General features: G+C 40.1%; 1 protein-coding gene across 1 annotated transcript in view; it reads right to left on the bottom strand.

The window, feature by feature from the left end:
- The window catches only part of MBTD1 (mbt domain containing 1), a 66,998-nt gene that overhangs the window by 25,667 nt on the left and 20,156 nt on the right, over nucleotides 1–21,175 (bottom strand). Inside the window, exons 6-10 of the mRNA XM_049771000.1 lie at nucleotides 20,372–20,486; nucleotides 17,240–17,325; nucleotides 5,041–5,158; nucleotides 1,696–1,830; nucleotides 223–311 (exon numbers count right to left, since the gene is read on the bottom strand). Coding sequence (XP_049626957.1) covers nucleotides 223–311; nucleotides 1,696–1,830; nucleotides 5,041–5,158; nucleotides 17,240–17,325; nucleotides 20,372–20,486 — 543 coding nt within the window. The remainder of the gene's footprint in view (nucleotides 1–222; nucleotides 312–1,695; nucleotides 1,831–5,040; nucleotides 5,159–17,239; nucleotides 17,326–20,371; nucleotides 20,487–21,175) is intronic.

Raw genomic sequence — 21,175 nt, 5'->3', positions numbered from 1 at the left:
AATACAAATGAACAAACTATTCAAAATTTGTAACAAAAACTAAAAAAAAAAACAAAAAACAAAACCTTTATATTATACAAGTCAAAATATTGAAAGTACCTGATCTTCTGGCTCACTAAATTAAAACAATTCCTTAAAAAAAAAAACAAAAACAACATTTCCCTCATTTCCTTTCATGGCTCTCATTTGGTACTTAGGTCCTGTGTAAAATCTTATCTTTACCTTTTGAGAGAAATCAGGAGGAAGTGTTTTGGCACCAGTAAGTCGTTTCACTAGAAAAGCCTTCCAGTTCGTATATTTATGCTGAATAGCTACAACAAAACAAAGTTTTACATTAGTAGAGAGCAGGACTACTTCATAAGTTTTTCTTTTTTCTTTTTTTTTGGTTTTTGGGCCACACCCGGCGGTGCTCAGGGGTTACTCCTGGCTGTCTGCTCAGAAATAGCTCCTGGCAGGCACGGGGGACCATACGGGACACCGGGATTCGAACCAACCACCTTTGGTCCTGGATTGGCTGCTTGCAAGGCAAACGCCGCTGTGCTATCTCTCCGGGCCCTACTTCATAAGTTTTTCATTAAAAAAAAATGTCCCTGCTAGGGCCAGAGCAATAGCACAGTGGTAAGGTGTTTGCCTTGCATGTGGCCAACACAAGGTGGATTTCAGTTTGAATCCCGGCTTCCCATATGGTCCCCCCAAGTCTGCCAGGAGCAACTTCTTTTTTTGGTTTTTGGGCCACACCCGGTGACGCTCAGGAGTTACTCCTGGCTATGCGCTCAGAAGTTGCTCCTGGCTTGGGGGACCATATGGGACGCTGGAGAATCGAACCGCAGTCCGTCCTAGGCTAGCGCTGGCAAGGCAGACACCTTACCTCTAGCACCACCACGCCGACCCCAGGAGCAACTTCTGAGTGCAGAGTCAGGAGTAACCCCTGAGCACTATTGGGTGTGACCCAAAAGCCAAAAAATATATATATATTTCCCCCCTCTAATTTAGTTATAAAGGTTCTGAAGAAGAGCAGCAAAAGTTTAAGAAAACAAGTATATTTTGCTAGCAAAGGGTTTTAATTATGATTTTTTTTGACTGGGCACCAGATCTGACCACAGGTCTCACAAGCATGGCAAGCATGTGCTTTAATGATGAACTCTTATCTCTCTCTCTCTCTCTTTTTTTTTTTAAATCACTTTTGGGGGCTAGAGTGATTATGGTTTTTTTTTTTTTTTTTTTTTTTTGGTTTTTGGGCCATACCCGGCGGTGCTCAGGGGTTACTCCTGGCTGTCTGCTCAGAAATAGCTCCTGGCAGGCACGGGGGACCATTTGGGACACCGGGATTCGAACCAACCACCTTTGGTCCTGAATCGGCTGCTTGCAAGGCAAATGCCGCTGTGCTATCTCTCCGGGCCCGAACTCTTATCTCTTGCCCACAAAAGTTACTTAAAACAAAAAATACTTTAAACGTTTCTATCACATTAATGCGTGAAATTGTATTAAAGGAGATATATTCTGGAGTGGGGGGGGGGGGTTTGGGTGGGTCATGCCCAGTGGTGCTCAGGGGTTATTCTTGGCTTTGAGTTGAGGAGTGAGTCCTTGTGGTGCTCAAAAGTTGGGGTCAGCTGCATAAAGGGCAAGCACCTTACTTTTTATATGATTTAGTTGGTCCCTAAAGAACACATAATCCGATGAAAGTAAGCTACTTACTTCTGGGAGGGACAAGAGGTTTTCCACTGGCTGCACACCAACCAACTGGATGAATATCGGAACCACATATATTGCACCAGAAGTCCAGACCAGAGTCATTTTCAAATCCTTCATATCTTAAAAGGGCATTGTAACCTGAGAACAACAAATGAATCATCATATACTAAGAAAACAAAAAGGAGAGCTGAGCTATAGAGAAACTCAAAGGGCTGGAAGTACATGATTTGTATGCAGAGGCCTGGGTTGGATCCCTGGCACTACATGGTAGTTACTTCTACCCACCAGTATTGCCAGGAATAATCCTTGAGCACTGAGCTGAGTATTTCCTAAACACTGTTGGGTATAACCCCAAAATAAAACAAAAGCAACAAAATAGTTGTGAAATGTTCGTGTACAACTGCCAACATAATTACAGGCAGGACTTTTTAATAATCAATGGGTGGCAGCGGGCTGGTTTGGTTAAAGTCTGAGAACTGGCAATTTTTTGGTGGGAGGGGAGGGGAAGCACACTGGAGGTGCTGGGAGTTTACTCCTGGCCTTGCAACTCAGGGATTCCTCCCAACAGGTTTAGAGGACCATATGGAATGACAGGGATCAAACCTGGGATGGAAGTGTGCAAGGCAAATGCTCTACCCACTGTTCTATTTCTTCAGACCCCAGAACAGGGTTTTTTTTTTTTTGGTTTTTGGGCCACACCCTGTGAGGCTCAAAGGTTACTCCTGTTTATGCACTCAGAAATCGCTCCTGGCTCGGGGGACCATATGGTATGCTGGGATTAGAACTGCCACCCATCAAGGCAAATGCCCTACCGCCATGCTAATGCTCCCACCCCAGAACTGGAAATTTCTAAAAGATTCCACTACTTAGTATGGAATAAACTTGGAGAACTATTTATATACACAACTGATTTACTATTTTTAGAGTATGTTTTCTCCTGATATATTTGAATTTGGACAAAATTCTAATTTCAAGTAAATAAAAAAACAGTAAAAATAAGGATAGAAAAGGTCTATTGAAATGTGTAGGTTTTTTTTTTTTTTTTTTTTTTGGTTTTTGGGTCACACCAGTGGCGCTCTTCTGTCCTGGCTCAGCTGTGTACAAGGAAAACGCCCTGCTCTGTGCTATCTCTCCAACTCCTAAAATGTATAATTCTGACTGTTCATGAAACCTTACGAAGTCACAAAAATATGGTTAAAGTGTATTTCAAGGACACAGCTTTATCCAGCTAAGTGACTATTTCTTAGATAATTTGCATATAGTTTCTTCAAGAATATAAACTGTTGAAGCTGGAGAGACAGCATAGCATAGGGCATTTGCCTTGCAAGTGGCTAATCCATGTGGCTGCATTCAGATCCAGGAATAACCCGAGTATCGCCGGATGTGACTCCCCCAAACCAAAAAGAATTTAAGTTGTTGTTTATTTGAAAATTGTATTTAGAAATGTAATTTAGGGGTTGGAGAGATAGTACCAGGGTAAAGCACAGGGGTAGAAGTACTTGCCGTGCATGTGGTGTCAACCCAGTTATATTCCTGGCACTACATATGGTCCCCCTAAGTACACTGGGAGCTCCACCAAAAAACAAAACAACAACAAAAAACTCCAACAACAACAAAAAAAATCATGATTTTTTTTTTCTTTTGGTTTTTGGTTCACAACCAACAGTGCTCAGGGATCATTCCTGGCTTTGAGCTCAGGAATCACCCCTGGCAGGTTCAGGGTATCATATGAGATGTCAGGGATCAAATTGGGTCAGTCTCATGCAAGGCAAATGCCCTACCTGCTACACTATAGCTCCAGCACCAGTTTTAATGAATAAAAAGGAAATATGTAAAGCTCCTTGAATATTGTATGTACTAAGCAAATATATTCATATTTCCTAGAAGAAAACAAGCATATGTCATCTACTGTATATGATTTAATAAACAATATGTAAATAATAGATGAATTTTAACTTGAGGGCCAGAGAAATAGCACAGTGGATAGGATACTTGTCTTACATATGGTCAAATCAGGTTTGATCCCAGTACTGCATATGGTTCCTGAGTATCACAGAAGTGATTCCTGAGCACAGTCTGGAATAAGCCCTGAGTACCCACAGGTATGACCCCAAAACCCAAAAATTTTAAGTTAAGGCCTGAGTATAAAAGAAGCCCCTAAACTTGCATTTGGGTTGTAAGTTAAATGTACTCAGAATTTTCATGTGTTAATATGTATGATGAGATTTTAGAATATTAATTTTTTTTTGTGGGGGGACACCTGGTGATGCTCAGGGTTTAGCCATGGCTATGTGCTCAGAAAACGCCCCTGGCTTGGGGGAATCATATGGGACACCAGGGGATCCAACCGCGGTCTGTCCCAGGTCAGCTCATGCAAGGCAAACACCGTACCATTTGCATTTTAGTCTTAAAAATTCAGTAATTTACAGCATCTGTTACTTGCTGCTAAGTTTTTTTTTTTTAAATTAATTTTATTTATTTGTTTGTTCATTAATTTTTGGGTCACACCTGGCTGCACTCAGGTTACTCCTGGCAGGGTACCATCTGGGATGCTGGGAATTGAACCTGGGTCCATCCCTGGACAGCCTCGTGCAAGGCAAGTGACTGACCGCTGTGCTATCTCTCTGGCCCCTGCTGCTAAGCTCCAATTCAACATTAGTATTAAACTTACTCCAATATATAACTAAAGAGATTTAAAATTATGTAATATAGTAAGATCAAATAGGTATGTGAAGTCAGAGATGAAAGGTAGTATTGGATACTAAGTCACTGATCTTTTGAGTAATTCATCAATAACTTTACTTACTAGAATACAGCCAGGCTTATCTGTGTATGCTGTGGCTGCTTTGGGGCTACAATAGAAGAGTTGAATAACTATGACAGATAGAATTACTTACAAAGCTGAAAATATTTAATGTCTATTGTACAACGGATAAAGCCTTACACATATTTGACCAAGGTTCAATTCCTGGTAGCCTTTATTGTTCCCCAAACCCAACAGGAGTGATCCATGCATGCAAAGCCAGGAGTAAGATCTGTGCACAACTGGTGTGGCTTTAGCCTAGCTTGGAGTAAAACACAGATCAAAAAAAGTCATTTGAAGCTAAATGGACAAAGAGCTTGCTATGCATGCAGGAATTCTGGGCTGGATCCCCAATACCTATGATCCCTCTGAGATCACTGGGAGTGACCCTCAAGTACAACAAGGAGAGGCCTAAAACAAATGTACCAACTTTTACTCTGCATCATAGTTAATAGGCAGTAACCCTAAATACTTTCTTATAAAAGTTAATACCATGATAACTCAAGTCACAAATTTTCTTGTAAATAATTACGCATGCTTTTTACCTGCTAATTTTACAATTCCAGCAATCCAGAAGACTTTGGTAGGTAGGCTGCAGTCTGTATTGGGAACTTCTACTCTCACATTTTCAGAGATATCACCCCAGCAGGTCCCCATAGGTGCCTGTCATATAAAAATTAAATTATCATCTTGTTAAAATAAAGCCTTAAAATTACACTTAAAACTAGGAATCAGCATCTATGATGTAAAGAATACATAAACACCACCATTTAATTAGCTAATTTTTGTAAAACAAAGAAAGTTGCTTTTTGTCTTTCATGGAGTTCTATTCAGAAAAAGGTAATGACAGGTCAAACTCAAGATGACGAGAACTCATAGATTGAAATAGAATCTTTCTTTTTGTTTTGTTTTGTTTTTTTTTTTTTTGGTTCACACCCAGCTGTGTTGAGGGCTTACTCCTTGCTCTCTTCTCAGGGATTACTCCTGGTGGTGCTCAAAGGACCATATGTGGTGCTGGAGAATTAAAGTGGGGTCGATGTGTGAAAAGCAAACACTCTACTCACAGTACTACTGCTCCAGCCCTAAGCCATGTTAACTTCAATATTCGATATTATCTGCTCCAATCCAAGATGAGCATTAATATTTCCAAAGCTCAGCTACGAACTTGATAAAAGATTCCACAGGGTAAAGCTGACTTAGAGAAACTTACTATTTTTTTTTCTTTTTGGTTTTGGGCCACACCCATAGCGTTCAGGGGTTACTCCTGGGCTCTATGCTCAGAAATTGCTTCTGCAGGCTCCGGGGACCATATGGGATGCCAGGGACCCGATCGGCAGCATGTAAGACAAACGCCCTACCACTGTGCTATCTCTCTGGCCCCAGAAATTTACTATTTTTATTCATTTTTGTTTTTATTTTTTTATTTTTTTGGTTTTTGTTTTTGGTTCAAACCCAGCAGTGCTCAGGAATTACTCCTGGCTCTACGCTCAGAAATCGCTCCTGGCAGGCTTAGGGGAGCATATGGGGTGCTGGATTCGAACCACCGTCCTTCTGCATGCAAGGCAAACACCTTACCTCCATGCTATCTTTCTGGCCCCAGAAACTTACTGTTTTTAATATACATTGGAGAGTGAATTAATTTTATCTTAGCTTCTAAATTTTATTTTTGTTTTTGGGCCACACCCAGCAGGGATTAGGGTTTACTTCTGATTCTGTGCATAGGGTTTACTTGTGGCGCGGGCCTGAAAGGGTTGGTAGCAATTATGGGGTATTAGGGACTGAACTGGGTCAAATGTGTGCAAGGCAAGTGTCTTATCCACTGTATTCTCTTTCCAGCCCACAAACCTCTAAATTTTAAGATTTGATAAAAGATCAGAGAGTAAAATAATTCCAATGAGTTAAATAGTTTCAATAATAACAACAAAAGAAACAAAACATTGATATTTCAAGTTAAGTTAAATTCATAGAATAAATACACAGTCTGTTAAAACAGATATAAGGCAAAAGCATTGGATAGTTAGTATAAAGAGTTGACGAGATTTTGGAGACGTGTATTATGGTAAATTGTTAATTATTTCAAAACTTCTCATGCAGGGATTATAAGCAAAGAGATAAATTTCAATGTTAAAACTGATCATCACTAGCCTCTATCCCGAATGATAGGAATTCATAAAACAGACTATGAATGTTATGAAGAGATTTTTCCAACTCTAACACACTTATATTCTGCATTTTGATCTTTTAAACTTTAAACTTTGCAATTATTTGGAGTTTATGCAACAGCTAATCAAACAAGTTAATTTAGGACAATAAATGCTGAAAAACTAAAGTCTCTAAAGCCCTTATTATCAATTCTCCATTAAACATAAATTCAAACCTGGATTATAAGGAAACAGAGCAGGTGAGACTATGAAAGACCCGAAAATACAATCAGGAAATGACCAAATAGCTTCAAAGCTCAGTGGTGGGCAAACAAAGACATGTAAGGGTTACATCATCTAGCAAACAGTGGGCAAAAGTCTTCCATGCAAGACCTCTCATGTTTTGGAGGATTCTAACCCAACAGGAGCTTTAGCCTGAAACAATCAATACTCAACCCCTATTTTCTCAATAGGTAAAGGAATTTCTGTAGAGGGAAGAAAATATCAAATAATACTGAACTAGGATAAGTCTGGAAACCAAAGACAAGAATCAATTTATGAATACTGCTTAAAATGCTAAGCAAGCAATGACTATAACTTAGTAAGTGGGAGACTGGCCTATCAACTATTTTTGAATATGGTATGGTACACACGACTATCTCCCTGAACTGTGCAAAACAGAACACATCCATTAAGACTACATCTTTTTCCTTAAACAAAAAAAACTAGACTCTTCAGGTTCTGCTATCCCCCCCATATCATTCTAGACTGTAGGGCCATCCCTATTGCCAGCAGGTATGACTAGAAGAGGAGGGTAGAAGAAGATAGGTACAGACTATGCTAATATACATTAAAACAAAGATGGCATTCATTTCTGTGAGGATGAGCAAATAGATGCAGCAAATGCAGACATTAAGTTAAGGCAGGATTTCTATCCCTCTTTCTTTGGCTGCCAAATCTTGTGAAACAGATTTATTTTGGGTCAAGGAAAAAGACTGGTCATGCTGACAAGTTGTGAGGGATGTTGGCACTCAGCTAAGTGAATGTGGCACAAAGGAATCCCTTTTGAACTAGATATGGCAATACCATACTGACTTTTAAAAAAGCTTGTTTCGAGAAAATAACTTTTTGTCACATTTTATTGAAGACAAAAGTATCAATCTGCTTATTTAAAAAAAAAAACACAACAAAGTCAACATTCACTTTAGAGGGGGAAATAAGATTTAAGTCCTTACAGTCTGGATTGGTATAGGAGAAAGTAGCAGAAAGTGACATTTGTTCTTGCCTGTAAGGTTGTGGTTCTGCTAGGCCCTCTTAAACCAATCCATATGGTTCATTCTATGAAAAAAAAATGAAGAAACGAAAACAACAAAAAAGAGCACCACAGTCATTGCATTGTATGTGCTCATTGTGTTGCAATGATAAAGTAATTTTATAGATATATCTGCCCTTTAATTTAAAATAGATATTCTTAAATGTGGAAGACTAAATGACCCAGGGCTTGACAGCCATCTTCATCCAAGTCATCTGTCTTCTCTTGCTGGCAGGAGGGATACCTCTGAAAGTCTGGATTGGCATAGCATGAACTAGCAGAACCATAATTTACAGGTAACAACAAATTTACCTTCCAGACTCAGGACGAGAGGTCCACCTCAGGCTCCTCCCCAAACCAGGAAGATCTGCTTCACCACTTCCTGCTCCAGGGCCACTCGTGAGGGCTATCTGGGAGCGAGTCTCCTTCCCTGCAAGGTAAGCTGTCATCAGGTCCTGCAGGACATGGCCAGATCCAAATGCTGAGGGCTTCCCAGCACCAACGTATTGATATCCTCTTTCTGACTGTAAGCTTATAGCGGGGTGGAAAGTCTTCTGTAATGTACTCCAAGAGCATTCCCAGACAGTCCAACACAGCCCAGATACTCTAAGTCCTGAACACATTATACACATGATGCTTTAGGGCTGAAATACAGATTTCCTACCACAGAGGAGCCAATTTCTAACTTTCAATAACTTTAGTAACAACTTCAAATTTAACTAAGAGTTTAAGTGGGCAGAGGTAAGCCCTGAAGTTGCACATAGGTAACCAAAAAAATAATCTTTCCCAATAATGATAGGGCAAATGTTCCAAAAGCCACCATTAAAATACTTTGACAAGACTAAAAGGCACATGATTACCAAAGAAAAAGAGAAACATTACGGGGTCAAAAGGGAGAGAAAACTATGGGAAAATTATCCAGAAATAAATGAGAATTCCTAGTTTTACAAGTGCAAGGACTGTACTTGGTAAAAAATGAGTTTATAACAGCTGGAACTGCATAAGGTGACCACCAACAAATACAACTCCCATTTGTGTGATTGCTTAGAGACTCATTACTTAAACAAGTAAAATCCTGCCAAGAATTTGGTGACCATGTAACCAATGTGCAAAAGACAGTGGATCACTGAAACAGGCTCAGTAAAGTAACTCTTTGACATGTACCCCCAGACTTTCTAGAGCTGTGGCTTCCTTGGCCACCAAGAGACACTCGCTGGTGTTACTCCCACCTTTTTTCTACCCTGTACCAAAATATTTAGCTAAGTCTTTCATTTGTACCATTCTTTAAAGTAATTTGGTACTCCTAGCAGCCTCTAAAAAAAGAAAAAAAGAAAAGTCCTGTAGCCCTTGGTGGAACTGGTAGTATGCAAAAGTGGGCAAAAATTCTTACTTCAGGGAGTTTGCTTAAAAAAAAAAAAGTGAGGGGCTGGAGTGATAGCACAACGGTAGGGCATTTGCCTACCTCCATGCTATCTCTCTGGCCCTACTTTTCTATGCTGCATGTACACCTGGCATTAACACATTTTGTCTGTGCTGTAACTCACAAAAGCAAAGGTTTACTAAATTAACGAGGGGAAAAAAAAGAAACAGAAACACTTCAAATTAAGTCTCAAAACAATTAAGGTACTTTAAGGCTAAAATGTTCCAGATACACATAGGTCAACAGGAGGTTGACTAACCTACTAACAGGAAGAAATGTGTATATTTATTAGATACTTGCATTTTAGGTATATTTATTTTTTTTTAAAAGTTCTTGGACTGTACTGAGATGCTAACGAGTTACTCTCGGCTCTGCACCAAGGAATCATTCCTGGTGGTGATGGAAAGGGATGTCAGGATTGAACCCCAGTCGTACATGTGCCAGGCAAGTGCCTGTCATATTTTCTCTAGCCCCTGAGCTATATGTATATTTTTTCAATTTGGATATAGTTTCTAGAGGTTGCGAAATAGAAAAAAAAAATGTACTGGCACCTGAGAGATGCTTGATGCTAGCACAAACTCTAAAAATTAACCCTTGTTGAATTCCCAAAGGATGAGAACTAAATGTCTTTGCTAGTGTTTATAGCATTTGGTTTTTTGATTTGTTTCTGGGTCACATGTGGCAGTGCGCAGGGTTTACTCTTGGCCTCTGCACCTGGGCATCACTCCTGGAAAGAGTTGGGAAGGACCATATGGGGATGCTTGGGAGAAAACCTGGATGGCTGCATGAGGCCAATGTCTGGCTCTTTTGACCCGCCCCCCTTTCTCTCCCAATTTCTCTTTATCAAACTACAAAGTTACAAAGTTATTCCTGATTGAGTTCGATACTAATCCATTCACCATTGTCCACTTCCCATCACCAATATTACAATTTCCCTCCTGTTCTCCCTACCTAACTCTATGGCAGGCACTCCCTTACCCCTCGCCCTTCCTCTTCTCAAGCACTGTGGTTTACAATACTGCTGTAAAGGTATCTACAGTCCACACTCTTCCAGGGCTTCCTGGCACCACTGCCCGTGTTTGCTTCCATAACACACCCCATAACCTCCCCTCCACCCAAATACCCTGGTAGCTCTTGTTCTGTTTCTACTGCCTTTGGGCATTTTCATTCCCCTACTATGGTTCCTTAGTTTATACCCTGTATATGAAATATCATATCCTTCTCCCTCTAGATTCTCCTTCTAGATTTATCCATGCAGCAGCACATTTCTTATGGTTAAGTAGCATTCCACTGTGTATATGAACCATGGTGTTTGTGGGTGTTTGGGTCACACCTAGTGGCACTCAGGCATTACTCCTGCATCTGTGCTCAGATAATGCTCCTGGCAGGCCTAGGGGATTATATGGGATGCTGGTATGCAAGGCAAATGCACTATCCATTGTGCTATCACTTTGGCCCCAGAACCATGGTTTCTTTATCCAGTCATCTGTGTTCTTGGGCACTTGTTTCCAGACTTTAGCTATTGTAGGTAGTGCTACAATGAATATAGGAATACAGGTATCTTTCTTGCATTGTGATTTTGGGGCCTCGGGGAATATGAATTATATATATATATATATATATATATATATATATATATATTTCTTTTTTTTTTTTTTTTTTGGTTTTTGAGCCATACCCGGTGACGCTCAGGGGTTACTCCTGGCTATGCACTCAGAAGTCGCTCCTGGCTCGGGGGACCATATGGGACGTGGGGGGATCGAACCACGGTTCGTCCTAGGCTAGCGCTGGCAAGGTAGGCACCTTACCTCTAGCGCCACTGCACCGGCCCCCTTGGGGAATATTTAAAAAAGTGGAACTGCTGGGTCAAATTGAAGCTCAATTCCTCATTTTTTGAGGAATGACCACATTTAAATTTTGAAGCACACAAGCTATGCTTAGGGGTTACTTCTGACTCTGCACTCAGGAATTGCTCCTGGCAGGCTAGGGGAACCATATGGGATCCTGGGGATCAAGCCTAGGTTGGCTGCATGCAGGCTAATACCCTACTCGCTGTATTAAAACTCTGGCCCCACCATAGTTTTTCAAAAAGGGTGGAGCAGCAGCCCACATTCTCACTAGCAGTAAATGTGGTTCCCTCTTTTCTTGTCAATATTGGTGGTGGTTGTTCCTTATGATAAATGCCAGTCTCTCTGATATCTCATTGCTGTTTTAATTTGCATTTCTCTAATACCTAGAGAGAGTATTTTTCATGTCTTTGTGCTTGGCAATTTCTTTGAGGAAGTTTCTGTCTCTTCCCAATTTTTACTGGGATTGGATGTTTATTTCTTTTAAAGCTCTACTAGTGCTTTGTATTAACTTGGACATCAACCATTTATCATGAGTCGTGGGCAAATAATTTCTCCTAGTTTGTGAGGTATTTCTGTATCTTGGTCCTTTTTCCTTTGAGCAGCAGATACTTTTTTTTTTTTTTTTTTTTAGTTTTTGGGTCATACCCGGTGGCACTCATGGTTAACTCCTGGCTCTGTGCTTAGAAGTCGCTCCTGGCAGGCTTGGGGAATCATATGGGATCCTGGGACTCAAACCGGGGTCTGTCCTGTGTTGGCCGCATGCAAGGCAAACTCCTCACCACTGTGCTATTGCACCTGCCCCAGCAGATACTTCTTAATTTAATGTAGTCCCATTTGTTTATCTTTGCTTTCACTTGCTTGGTCAAAGGGACTATACCCTTAAAGATGCCTCCATGACTTCAGTAACTTCAAGGTTATGGAGAATTCTTGTAACTTATAGATTCAAGTGTGCTATCGAGGTCTTTATTCCGCTGACTTGTTTTTTTGTGCATTGTATTAGAAAGAAGTCTGAGTTCATGTTTTTGCATCTGGCTGACCAGTTTTCCCAGGACCACTTGGCTGTGATTAGGGTTTGCTCCTGCTGTGCTCAGTCTTCACTCCGGGCAGGACTGGGGATCATACTGAGTGCTTGGATCAAACCCTGGTTGGGTGTGCGCAAGGCACAAGTATACTACCCACTGTACTACTATTGAGTGTTTCTGGGATGGTGAACAAGAGTAGTGACTAAGAAGAGAGTCATGGATTCTGAGAGGAGATGGAAACATTATGTCCCTTTGTATACACTTGGCTAGACAGATCTTTTACTTGGCTGTTTATCTGTATCCTTTGAAATCAACTATGAATTTTCCCCATGAATATGCGAACTGTTCCAGCAAGTTATCAAACCTGTGGAGAGTCATGGGTACCAATGATTTTGAGCTGATTAATCATGCACTAATGAGATTCTGGTGTAGATCAGATAAAGAGCGTCCGAATTGAATTCAGAGGTTTTTTTTTTTTTTTGGTTTTTGGGTCACACCCGGCGATGCTCAGGGGTTACTCCTGGCTGTCTGCTCAGAAATAGCTCCTGGCAGGCACGGGGGACCATATGGGACACCGGGATTCGAACCAACCACCTTCGGTCCTGGATCGGCTGCTTGCAAGGCAAACGCTGCTGTGCTATCTCTCCGGGCCCTGAATTCAGAGTTTAATAAAACTGGCCTATGAGATATGCTTGAGATGTATGCTTGACACCAGTACAACAATTTGTGTTAATTAAACCACATCCAAGTGTGAGCCAACAGTGGTATGAACATCTGCTATCAAAAGTATTGTGTAGTCATACTGAGTAAAAAGGAGTCATTTTTCAATAGGACCCTAAATCAAAACCACATTTAAAAAACAAACTCAAGGGATCAAGGCGACAGCTCAAAAGGGTAGAGCGCATGTTCTGTATAATGGAGTTCTTGGACCAGTCACCAGAATTACATTGGGCCCCGAGAAATGAATCAAGAGTAGACCCCTAATAGTGGTTTAATGACTAAAAATGGTAGTACTGTTTTCCCTTTAAAACAGAACATTGGTTTGGGAGTCATACCTGGTGGTGGTCAGGGAATTCTGGCTGTGCTTAGGATAATCATGTGGGGTGTTCAGGATCAAAACAGGTCAGCTGTATGCAAAATAAACTCCGTAACTGTTGTACTATCTCTCTGGCCCCAAGTCCTTTTTATTTTTAGTTTAGATTTTTGGGTCACCGTTAGTAGTGTTTAGAAACCACGTAGTCCCCAGGGATGAAAGCTGGACCTCCTGCATGTAGAGCATGAGAACTAGCCTATTGAGCTGTCTCATTAGTCCTGAAATAGTTCTTTTCTGAGGGAGGGTGGTAGTGGAGTTTGGGCTATATCCTACATTACTGAGGGTCAATCCAGGAAAGGAGGAGTGCATTGAGGCCCAAGGTTCTGGCTACACTCCTAACCTCCCAGACTAATAAGACAAAGTAAGTAGAGCTTCCTCTTACCCGAGGTTTATCATGTGATTAAAGGAAATGAATAATTCAAATACTTAAAAATACCATTGAGGGGCTGGGTGGAAAAAAAATACTAGTGAGATAGATAATTGAAAGATGTATCAAATATATAAAATTTTAAGTTGCTAAGTGATTTTTAATGACAATTTCAGCTTCATTTCTATTGTTATACAAGACAGATGCCAAACACTTGTAATTAAGCAGTTAAGTAAAAAAAAAACTCTATACATAATTATAGCAATTATCAACAAATAGAGTCTATGTAGGAAAGTTTTCTACTAAAGTTTTCTTTGTAGAAGGTATAACCTTAAACTTCCATTCTTGGAAATTTACACTACTTTTGGAATCGTGTAGTGGAAGTTTACACATTCTTAGAAGATACACTATTAAAAGAATTCTCTTGGAGTTCTGCTTTTAGAACTAAAACAATCATTTACTTGCAGAAAAAAATGTAAAGACATGTTTTAAAACAAAAACCCACTGAAAAAGGAGCAAGGGTGAGCTCCTAGGAGTGTACGAGTTGGGAGAGAAGAGAGATGCAACTGAAACCTCCATCAAATCTAGATGACAGAGCACATGGCAGAATAATGTGCTGCCAACTGCTCCAATAGTAGCTTTTTTTTTAAAGCTAAAGGCACTAATCCTTCTTGAAGAACTAGAAAACTACCCCATGTGGAGAACCCTGAAAAGCCAACACAAAGGACAAATGAGTAATCTGATCTAAAACAAATGGCTTCAAATAAAGATGATGATTAAGGTGAAAAGACTAAATATACTAGAAAATTAACACAACTATTTCATATTTTGATACGAAGAAAGAAAAGAATGATGAGTGGTATGAAAGGCACTGATGACAGATGTCTGCCTCACTTCTCAGTGAGAAAGAGGTGGTTCTACAGGATCATTATTAATAATACAGTTAAGGCCATCTGCTCTACTCTCTGCTATAAAACATTTTAACCTTAGAAGAAGCAAAGACAATAATCAATTTTATTACTACAATAGAGATTTTTTTTGGTAGAGAACTTTAATAGCATTACTATTCAAAAATAGAAATACAAAATAGGTACTTGTAAATGTTATTTTTTAAAACATGCACATAAAAAAGGTTCATATGGTTTATAATATAAAAACAAAAACTATCAGAATAAAGATAAAGAGAAAAGTCGATTTAGAAGTAGACACATCTATAGGAATATAGGATGAAAGATACGGCAAACACAGAACTCAATGTAATTCTGAGTTTTTCATAGCAAAACAAACTTTAAAAAGTTCCTATCCTAAGAAAGGTAAATTATAGATTTGCATTATAGTTCTCCTAAAAGTCCAACAACTTGTCATGTTCTTTCATCACTGTAACACCTTCCCACCGTTTTTGTTTTCTGAGCCACAATTGGCTTTGCACTTAGGGATCAATCTTGGCAGTGCTTGGGGCACTGTATGTGGTGCCAGAATCAAATGCAGTTTGGCTGTGTGCAAGGCAAGAGCCTTAGCACCAGTAGTATTTCTCCAGCTCCTTGGCCCCTCTTTTGAATTAGAACAATTGTTTTTGGGCCTGGAGAGATAGCACAGCGGTGTTTGCCTTGCAAGCAGCCGATCCAGGACCAAAGGTGGTTGGTTCGAATCCCGGTGTCCCATATGGTCCCCTGTGCCTGCCAGGAGCTATTTCTGAGCAGACAGCCAGGAGTAACCCCTGAGCAATGCCGGGTGCGGCCCAAAAACCAAAACAAAACAGAACAATTGTTTTTGTGGTGCCAAAACTGAACTAAGGGCCTCATACATACAAGTGATCTACTATTGATCTATATTATATTCCTGGCACATGCTGTAATCTTTAACTAAAAGGTACAATCAACAAAATGTTAAATGTATATCAAACTTCATTAATTTCATAAATTCTCTTTTTTTATTTTTGAGCCACACACACCTGGCAGTGCTAATGGGTTCCAACCAGTTCTATGCTTATATGGTTCTAGGGACTGAATCCAAGCCTTCTGCCTGCACAGCATGAGCCCAGCTAGTTGAGCTGTCTCCTGGGCTCTTTTCTTTTTTTTGGGGGTGGCGGGGGGGGGGGAACCTCACCTGGTGAGGCTTAGAGATTACTCCTGACTCTGTGCTCAGGAATTAGTCCTGACAGTGCCTGGGGGAATGCCAATGATTGAACCTGGTTGGCTGCATGCAAGGCAAATGCCCTACCCTCTGTACTATTACTCAGGCCCCTCCATTCTTTTCTTATATATAACCAAGAGCAGACAGGATCTTTAAGTATACATTGGCTTAAGACAAGTACTGGAGATAATTATTTACTGATAAAAATATAAAAGCAAAGGAAATCTATTATCAAATATAATTTACATAATTCTGAATTCTTTAGATTTTTAACAGTTTACTTGCTAAAAGGAACATGTAAAGAGTTTTACACATTATCACATGTAATAGTCTACAATACCATGTTACTAATATTAATAGTCCCTTTTAGTTTTTGTGATTTTGAAAAAAATTTTTTTTTTGGTTTTTGGGTCACACCCAGCAGCGCTCAGGGGTTACTCCTGGCTCTATGTTCAGAAATCGCCCCTGGCAGGCACAGGGAACAATATGGGATACCGGGATTCGAACCACCGTCCTTCTACATGAAAGGCAAACGCCTTACCTCCATGCTATCTCTCGGGCCCCGATTTTGAAAATTTAGACTTGAAGACTAAAATGAACTTTGGGGGAAAAAATGATAGGACAGTATTTCATATGATCCCTGGAGTTTGCCAGGAGTAATTCTTTCCTTTTTTCTTTCTTTTATTCGCACGGGCGGTGCTCAGGGGTTACTCCTGGCTCTGCGCTCAGAAATCACTTTTGGTAGGCACGGGGACCATATGGGATGCTGGGATTTGAACCATCATCTGTCCTGGATCTGCTGCATGTAAGGCAAGAACGCCTTACCACTCTGCTATCTCTCTGCCCAGGAGTAATTCTTGAGTACAGAGCTAGGAGAAATCCCTGAACATTGCTGGGTTCACCCCCACCCCCCAAAAAATCCAACAAAAAAACCCAAAACTCAAACTGCAAGATCTTTTTCTAAATTTATCAGAACATATCACAAAAATTAGGTGACATATATGATGTCTCTAATAGGCTGAACCATTGTGAATATTCAACTACAATTTGACGATCTACTCATGTTCCATGTTCACAATTCAGGCTGATGTTTGTTGACCCTGATCACCACATTACTGACATATAAAATGAGGGTGTATTAATCTAATATGGAAATTAAATGGAACTAGTATTACTGCCTACTCTGATAAATAATTTCAAGTTGCAATGTTTTATGGATACCTGTAAAACTTGAGAAGTCAATTTTTCACTATTAAGTACAGTATTTACTCAAGAAAATAACATAGTACCATTCCAGTGTATAAAATATATGTCTTTGAGGACAAGATGCTTAGGTATTTTTGTACCTTCCAATTTTAATGACTAAGAACATTTCAATACAAAGTGAGAAATTCCATAATACTCACATGTTTAAAGCACGTAACTGGAGCGGCTATAAAGCTATTGCTATTGATGTAGTTACCCCAGCTGAAACCTTCCATAGAGACTGCTGCTGAAACACAATAAATTTAGAATTACAATTCTCAAAATATTTCATTTACAAGACTATTATCTTAAAATGTTTAATGACATACAATTAACTTATCACATTTAAAGAATGTTCTCATGGGATAGGGAAATGGCTCAAGGGGCTGGACTGCATGCCTTGAATGGAGAGGCCCAAGTTTGAATGGGTGGCCCTGTAATAATTGTTCTCTGAGCAGCACTGGGAGTGACCTCAAGCAGCAAGCTGAAAACAGCTATGAGTACAACAGGGTGGCAGCACAAAAAAACTGAAGTAATCTAAACAATCTTTAGCATTTATCACATTTTCAGATAAAGAGAACTCAATGTTTTTAATATATACTAAACTCTCAGAAGAAGCAGAGAACAGATTTGTTTTGGGCAACACCTGGCAGTGCTCAGGGGTTTTCTGGCTCCAGATTCAGGAATCACTCCTAGGAGTGCTCAGGAAGCTATATGGGCTGCCAGGGGAACTGGAACTGGGTCAACCACACACCACAAGGCAGGTGCCCTATCGACTGTACTATTTCTCTGGTCCAAGTTCTCTAATTCTGAGAGCAAAGTGCAAAAGAAAGTAGAAGTACTTAGGGTAACAAATAATGTCTTTTTTGCTTGTGTGGTACCAGAGATGGGAACTGAATCAAGGGCAAAGAGGTACATGTTCTACTGTTAAGTTACATCCTATCACCTGCTTTTGTTTGAGGATACATCTTGTGGTGCTCAGGAGCCACACCTGGTGGCTTAGACCATACGTGGTAGAAGGATCTTCATTATAATGGTGGCAGCCGCATGCAAGGAAAGTATATTAACTTTTTTTGGCTCCCTGCTTTTGTATTTTCTTCCTATAGCAATTCAAAATAGGGAAGTGTCTATCCAACATCTACCATCTAATATCTCTGATTTAGGATTTTCACTGCCTTACTCCCTACTTGTTTTTTGGTTTTTGTTTTCCTTAAATAAACTATTAAGATGGGGCTGTATGGGCCAGAGTGATAACATAGTAGTGGGGCATTTGATGAAGTTGGACCTGGGTTGGATTACGGCATCCCAAATGGTCCCCCAAGCTTGCCAGGAGCGATTTCTGAGCACAGAGCCAGGAGTAACCTGAGTGCTACCAGGTGTGGCCCAGAGCAAAAAGAGGAAAAAAAAAAAAAAAGGATGGGGCTGGAACAACAGTACAGCAGGTGGGCATTTGCCTTGCACATGGCTAACCTGGGCTGGATCCCTGACATCCCATATGGTGCTCCAATCACCACCAGGAGTGATTCTGGAATGCCGAAGCAGGACTAGTAATTCTAAACATCACTGGGTGGCATAGCTCCCTGCCCACAAAAGAACTGATTAGGGGCTACTAAGGCACTTATATGTCTTAGATGTAGCCCATCTAGGTTCGAACCCCTGCACTACATCCAGTCTCCCCTGAGAACTGTGGAAATGATCTCTGAGCATAAAGCCAGAAGGTCAGGAGTAAGACCTGAGCACAGCCAGGTGTGACTGTGACTCACTCTCCCACTACAAAAAAAAAACAAAGAAAAAGAATTTTTTTGTTGATAAAGTCCTTTCCTCAATTGATTCCTCTTCCTACTCTCCTCTACTCAATTCCTCTGAAGCAATAAAACCTATTTCCTTACCAATTTCTTCCTTCATGCTCCATACAGACACATAACAAATGAGTATCATCAATGTTAAAGTTAGTATTACAGAGACTGTCAGAAGCACTATAATTGGTAGAACTCTTTTTTTTTGGCCATACCCCAAGTTGCTTGGGGCTACTCCCAGTGGTCAGGATCACTGCCAAGACTTAGAAGACCATCTGGTGATGGGGTTTAAACATGTACCTTAACTTTGTCCCTGAAACTTGTAGAACTTATTCCTTTCTTGGGAGGGGGTGGTGTCTACATTTAGCACTGCTTGAAGCTTAATCATGTCTCTTTGCTCTGGGGTCACTTTGGTGGATTCAGTAGACCATATGGGGTGCCAAGGACTGAACTTGGGTTGGCTACAAGCAAGGCAAGTGCCCTACTCACTGTGCCATTGCTTCAGGCCCAGAATTTACCCCAGAATTTGTCATTTTGTTTTTGAGCCATGCCTGGTGGTGCTCAGGGCACCATATTGGGTTTGAGGGTTTGAACATAGGTTGGCCACATGTAAGGCAAGCTCCCTACTGCTTCTGCCTGAACTTGTAGAATTTCCAAAGATAACTAATTTTTTTTAATTACTATATTTAAATACCATGGTTACAAGGTTGTTCATAATACAGTTGGGTTTTTCCCACAGTTACAAAGTTGTTTATGACATACAAGGTACAACACCCTTCACCAGTGCACATTTCCCATCACCATTTTCCTCCCACCCTTCTCCCTCTGCCTTCCTCTGTAGCAGACATTTCTCTTTCGCTCACTCACTCTCTCCCCCTTTAGACACTGTAGTTTGCAATAGTATTACTGAAGTGGTATCATGCATATCACTTTATCGCCTTTCAGTATCCAGTTCTTGTTCAGAGTGATCATTTTCAACTGTCATTGTCATAGCGGTCCCTTCTCTGCCCTAACTGTACTCCCCTGAGATTTGTGGCAAACTTTCTATCATGAACTGGTCTTCCTGGCCCCGTCTCTATTAAGACAACTATTTGCAACTGGAATTATTTACCAAAACCTTCATAATGAGATCTAGTGTTCAAATATGCTAGTAGGGTATAAAAAGTTTAGGTAAAAGTAAATCAAAAGCAAAGTGTCAATTTTAAAGTGAAAATTTCTCTTAAAAGTCAGTTTTAAGTGGGGGCTGGAAAGAGAGCATGGAGGTAAGGCATTTGCCTTGGTTCAGAAGGACGGTGGTTCTAATCCAGCATCCCATATGGTCCCCTGTGCCTGCCAGGGGCGATCTCTGAGTGTAGAGCCAGGAGTGACCCCTGAGCGCTGCCGGGTGTGACCAAAAAAAAACAAAACAAAAAATATCAGAAGAAATAAGTCAGTTTTAAGTGTAATTTAAATTGAACATATAACCAATATCAACACACCCCTATTCACCCATATTACCTGCTTTAGTCTTTGCTTGATTTTGCAAGGTAGCTTGATACTGAGCATATGCAGCTAGTTTAGCAACTAAAGGTTGTTTCTGAAGAACTTTTGCTTTCTTTGTTGGAGGCTTACCCTAAAACGAAAAGAGTTAAGTAAATAGGCTTCTTTTTCTTCCCCCCATCTTACCAAACTGATTGCATACTATTACTTATTCTGCTTAAGTAAATGTTGAGGGTTTAGAAAATTATTAAAGCAGAGAAAAACACAAGGAATTTAAACATGAGAAATGTTTTCTGAAGTTCTGCTACAATGCTGGTCTCTAATATAGGTAGTAGAGCTGGCAGACTAAATAGCAATATGCAATTAATATGTTAATAAAAAATTACATCCTTTAAGATGTTAAACTATAGCTGTGCTGGGTTCTTGATCCCTTCTTATACTAGATAAAACCAGTTGTTATTCACTCATGCAGGTTGCCAAGCATTGCTATTTATATGGTAAGAAAATATAATTTAATGTTTAAAGAACAAGTGACTGAGGTTTATACCTTTAGTGCTAATGCAAAAGATCAATGACAAAATGATCATGGGTCAAATTCAATGTGACAAACTGCCATCCATGTGGGTACAGACCATTGCTCAGGATCTTTAGGTACTGTCTGTCTGAAATACAGAAATACATCTCAGTGATGTATTTCCTTAATTTTGGGAGATTTAAATAATCCTTTCAATGCTATGTGATGATCACAATAAGAAGTTAAAGGAGAATGAGAAAATTGTGATCACCCACATAAAATATGCTACAAAAATTAATTATGTAATG

Source organism: Suncus etruscus, chromosome 1, assembly GCF_024139225.1.
Source record: "Suncus etruscus isolate mSunEtr1 chromosome 1, mSunEtr1.pri.cur, whole genome shotgun sequence".
In the NCBI taxonomy this organism is placed as follows: Eukaryota; Metazoa; Chordata; class Mammalia; order Eulipotyphla; family Soricidae; genus Suncus; species Suncus etruscus.
The sequence above is the reverse complement of the archived record's forward strand: the minus strand, read 5'-3'. Positions and strand labels throughout refer to the sequence as shown.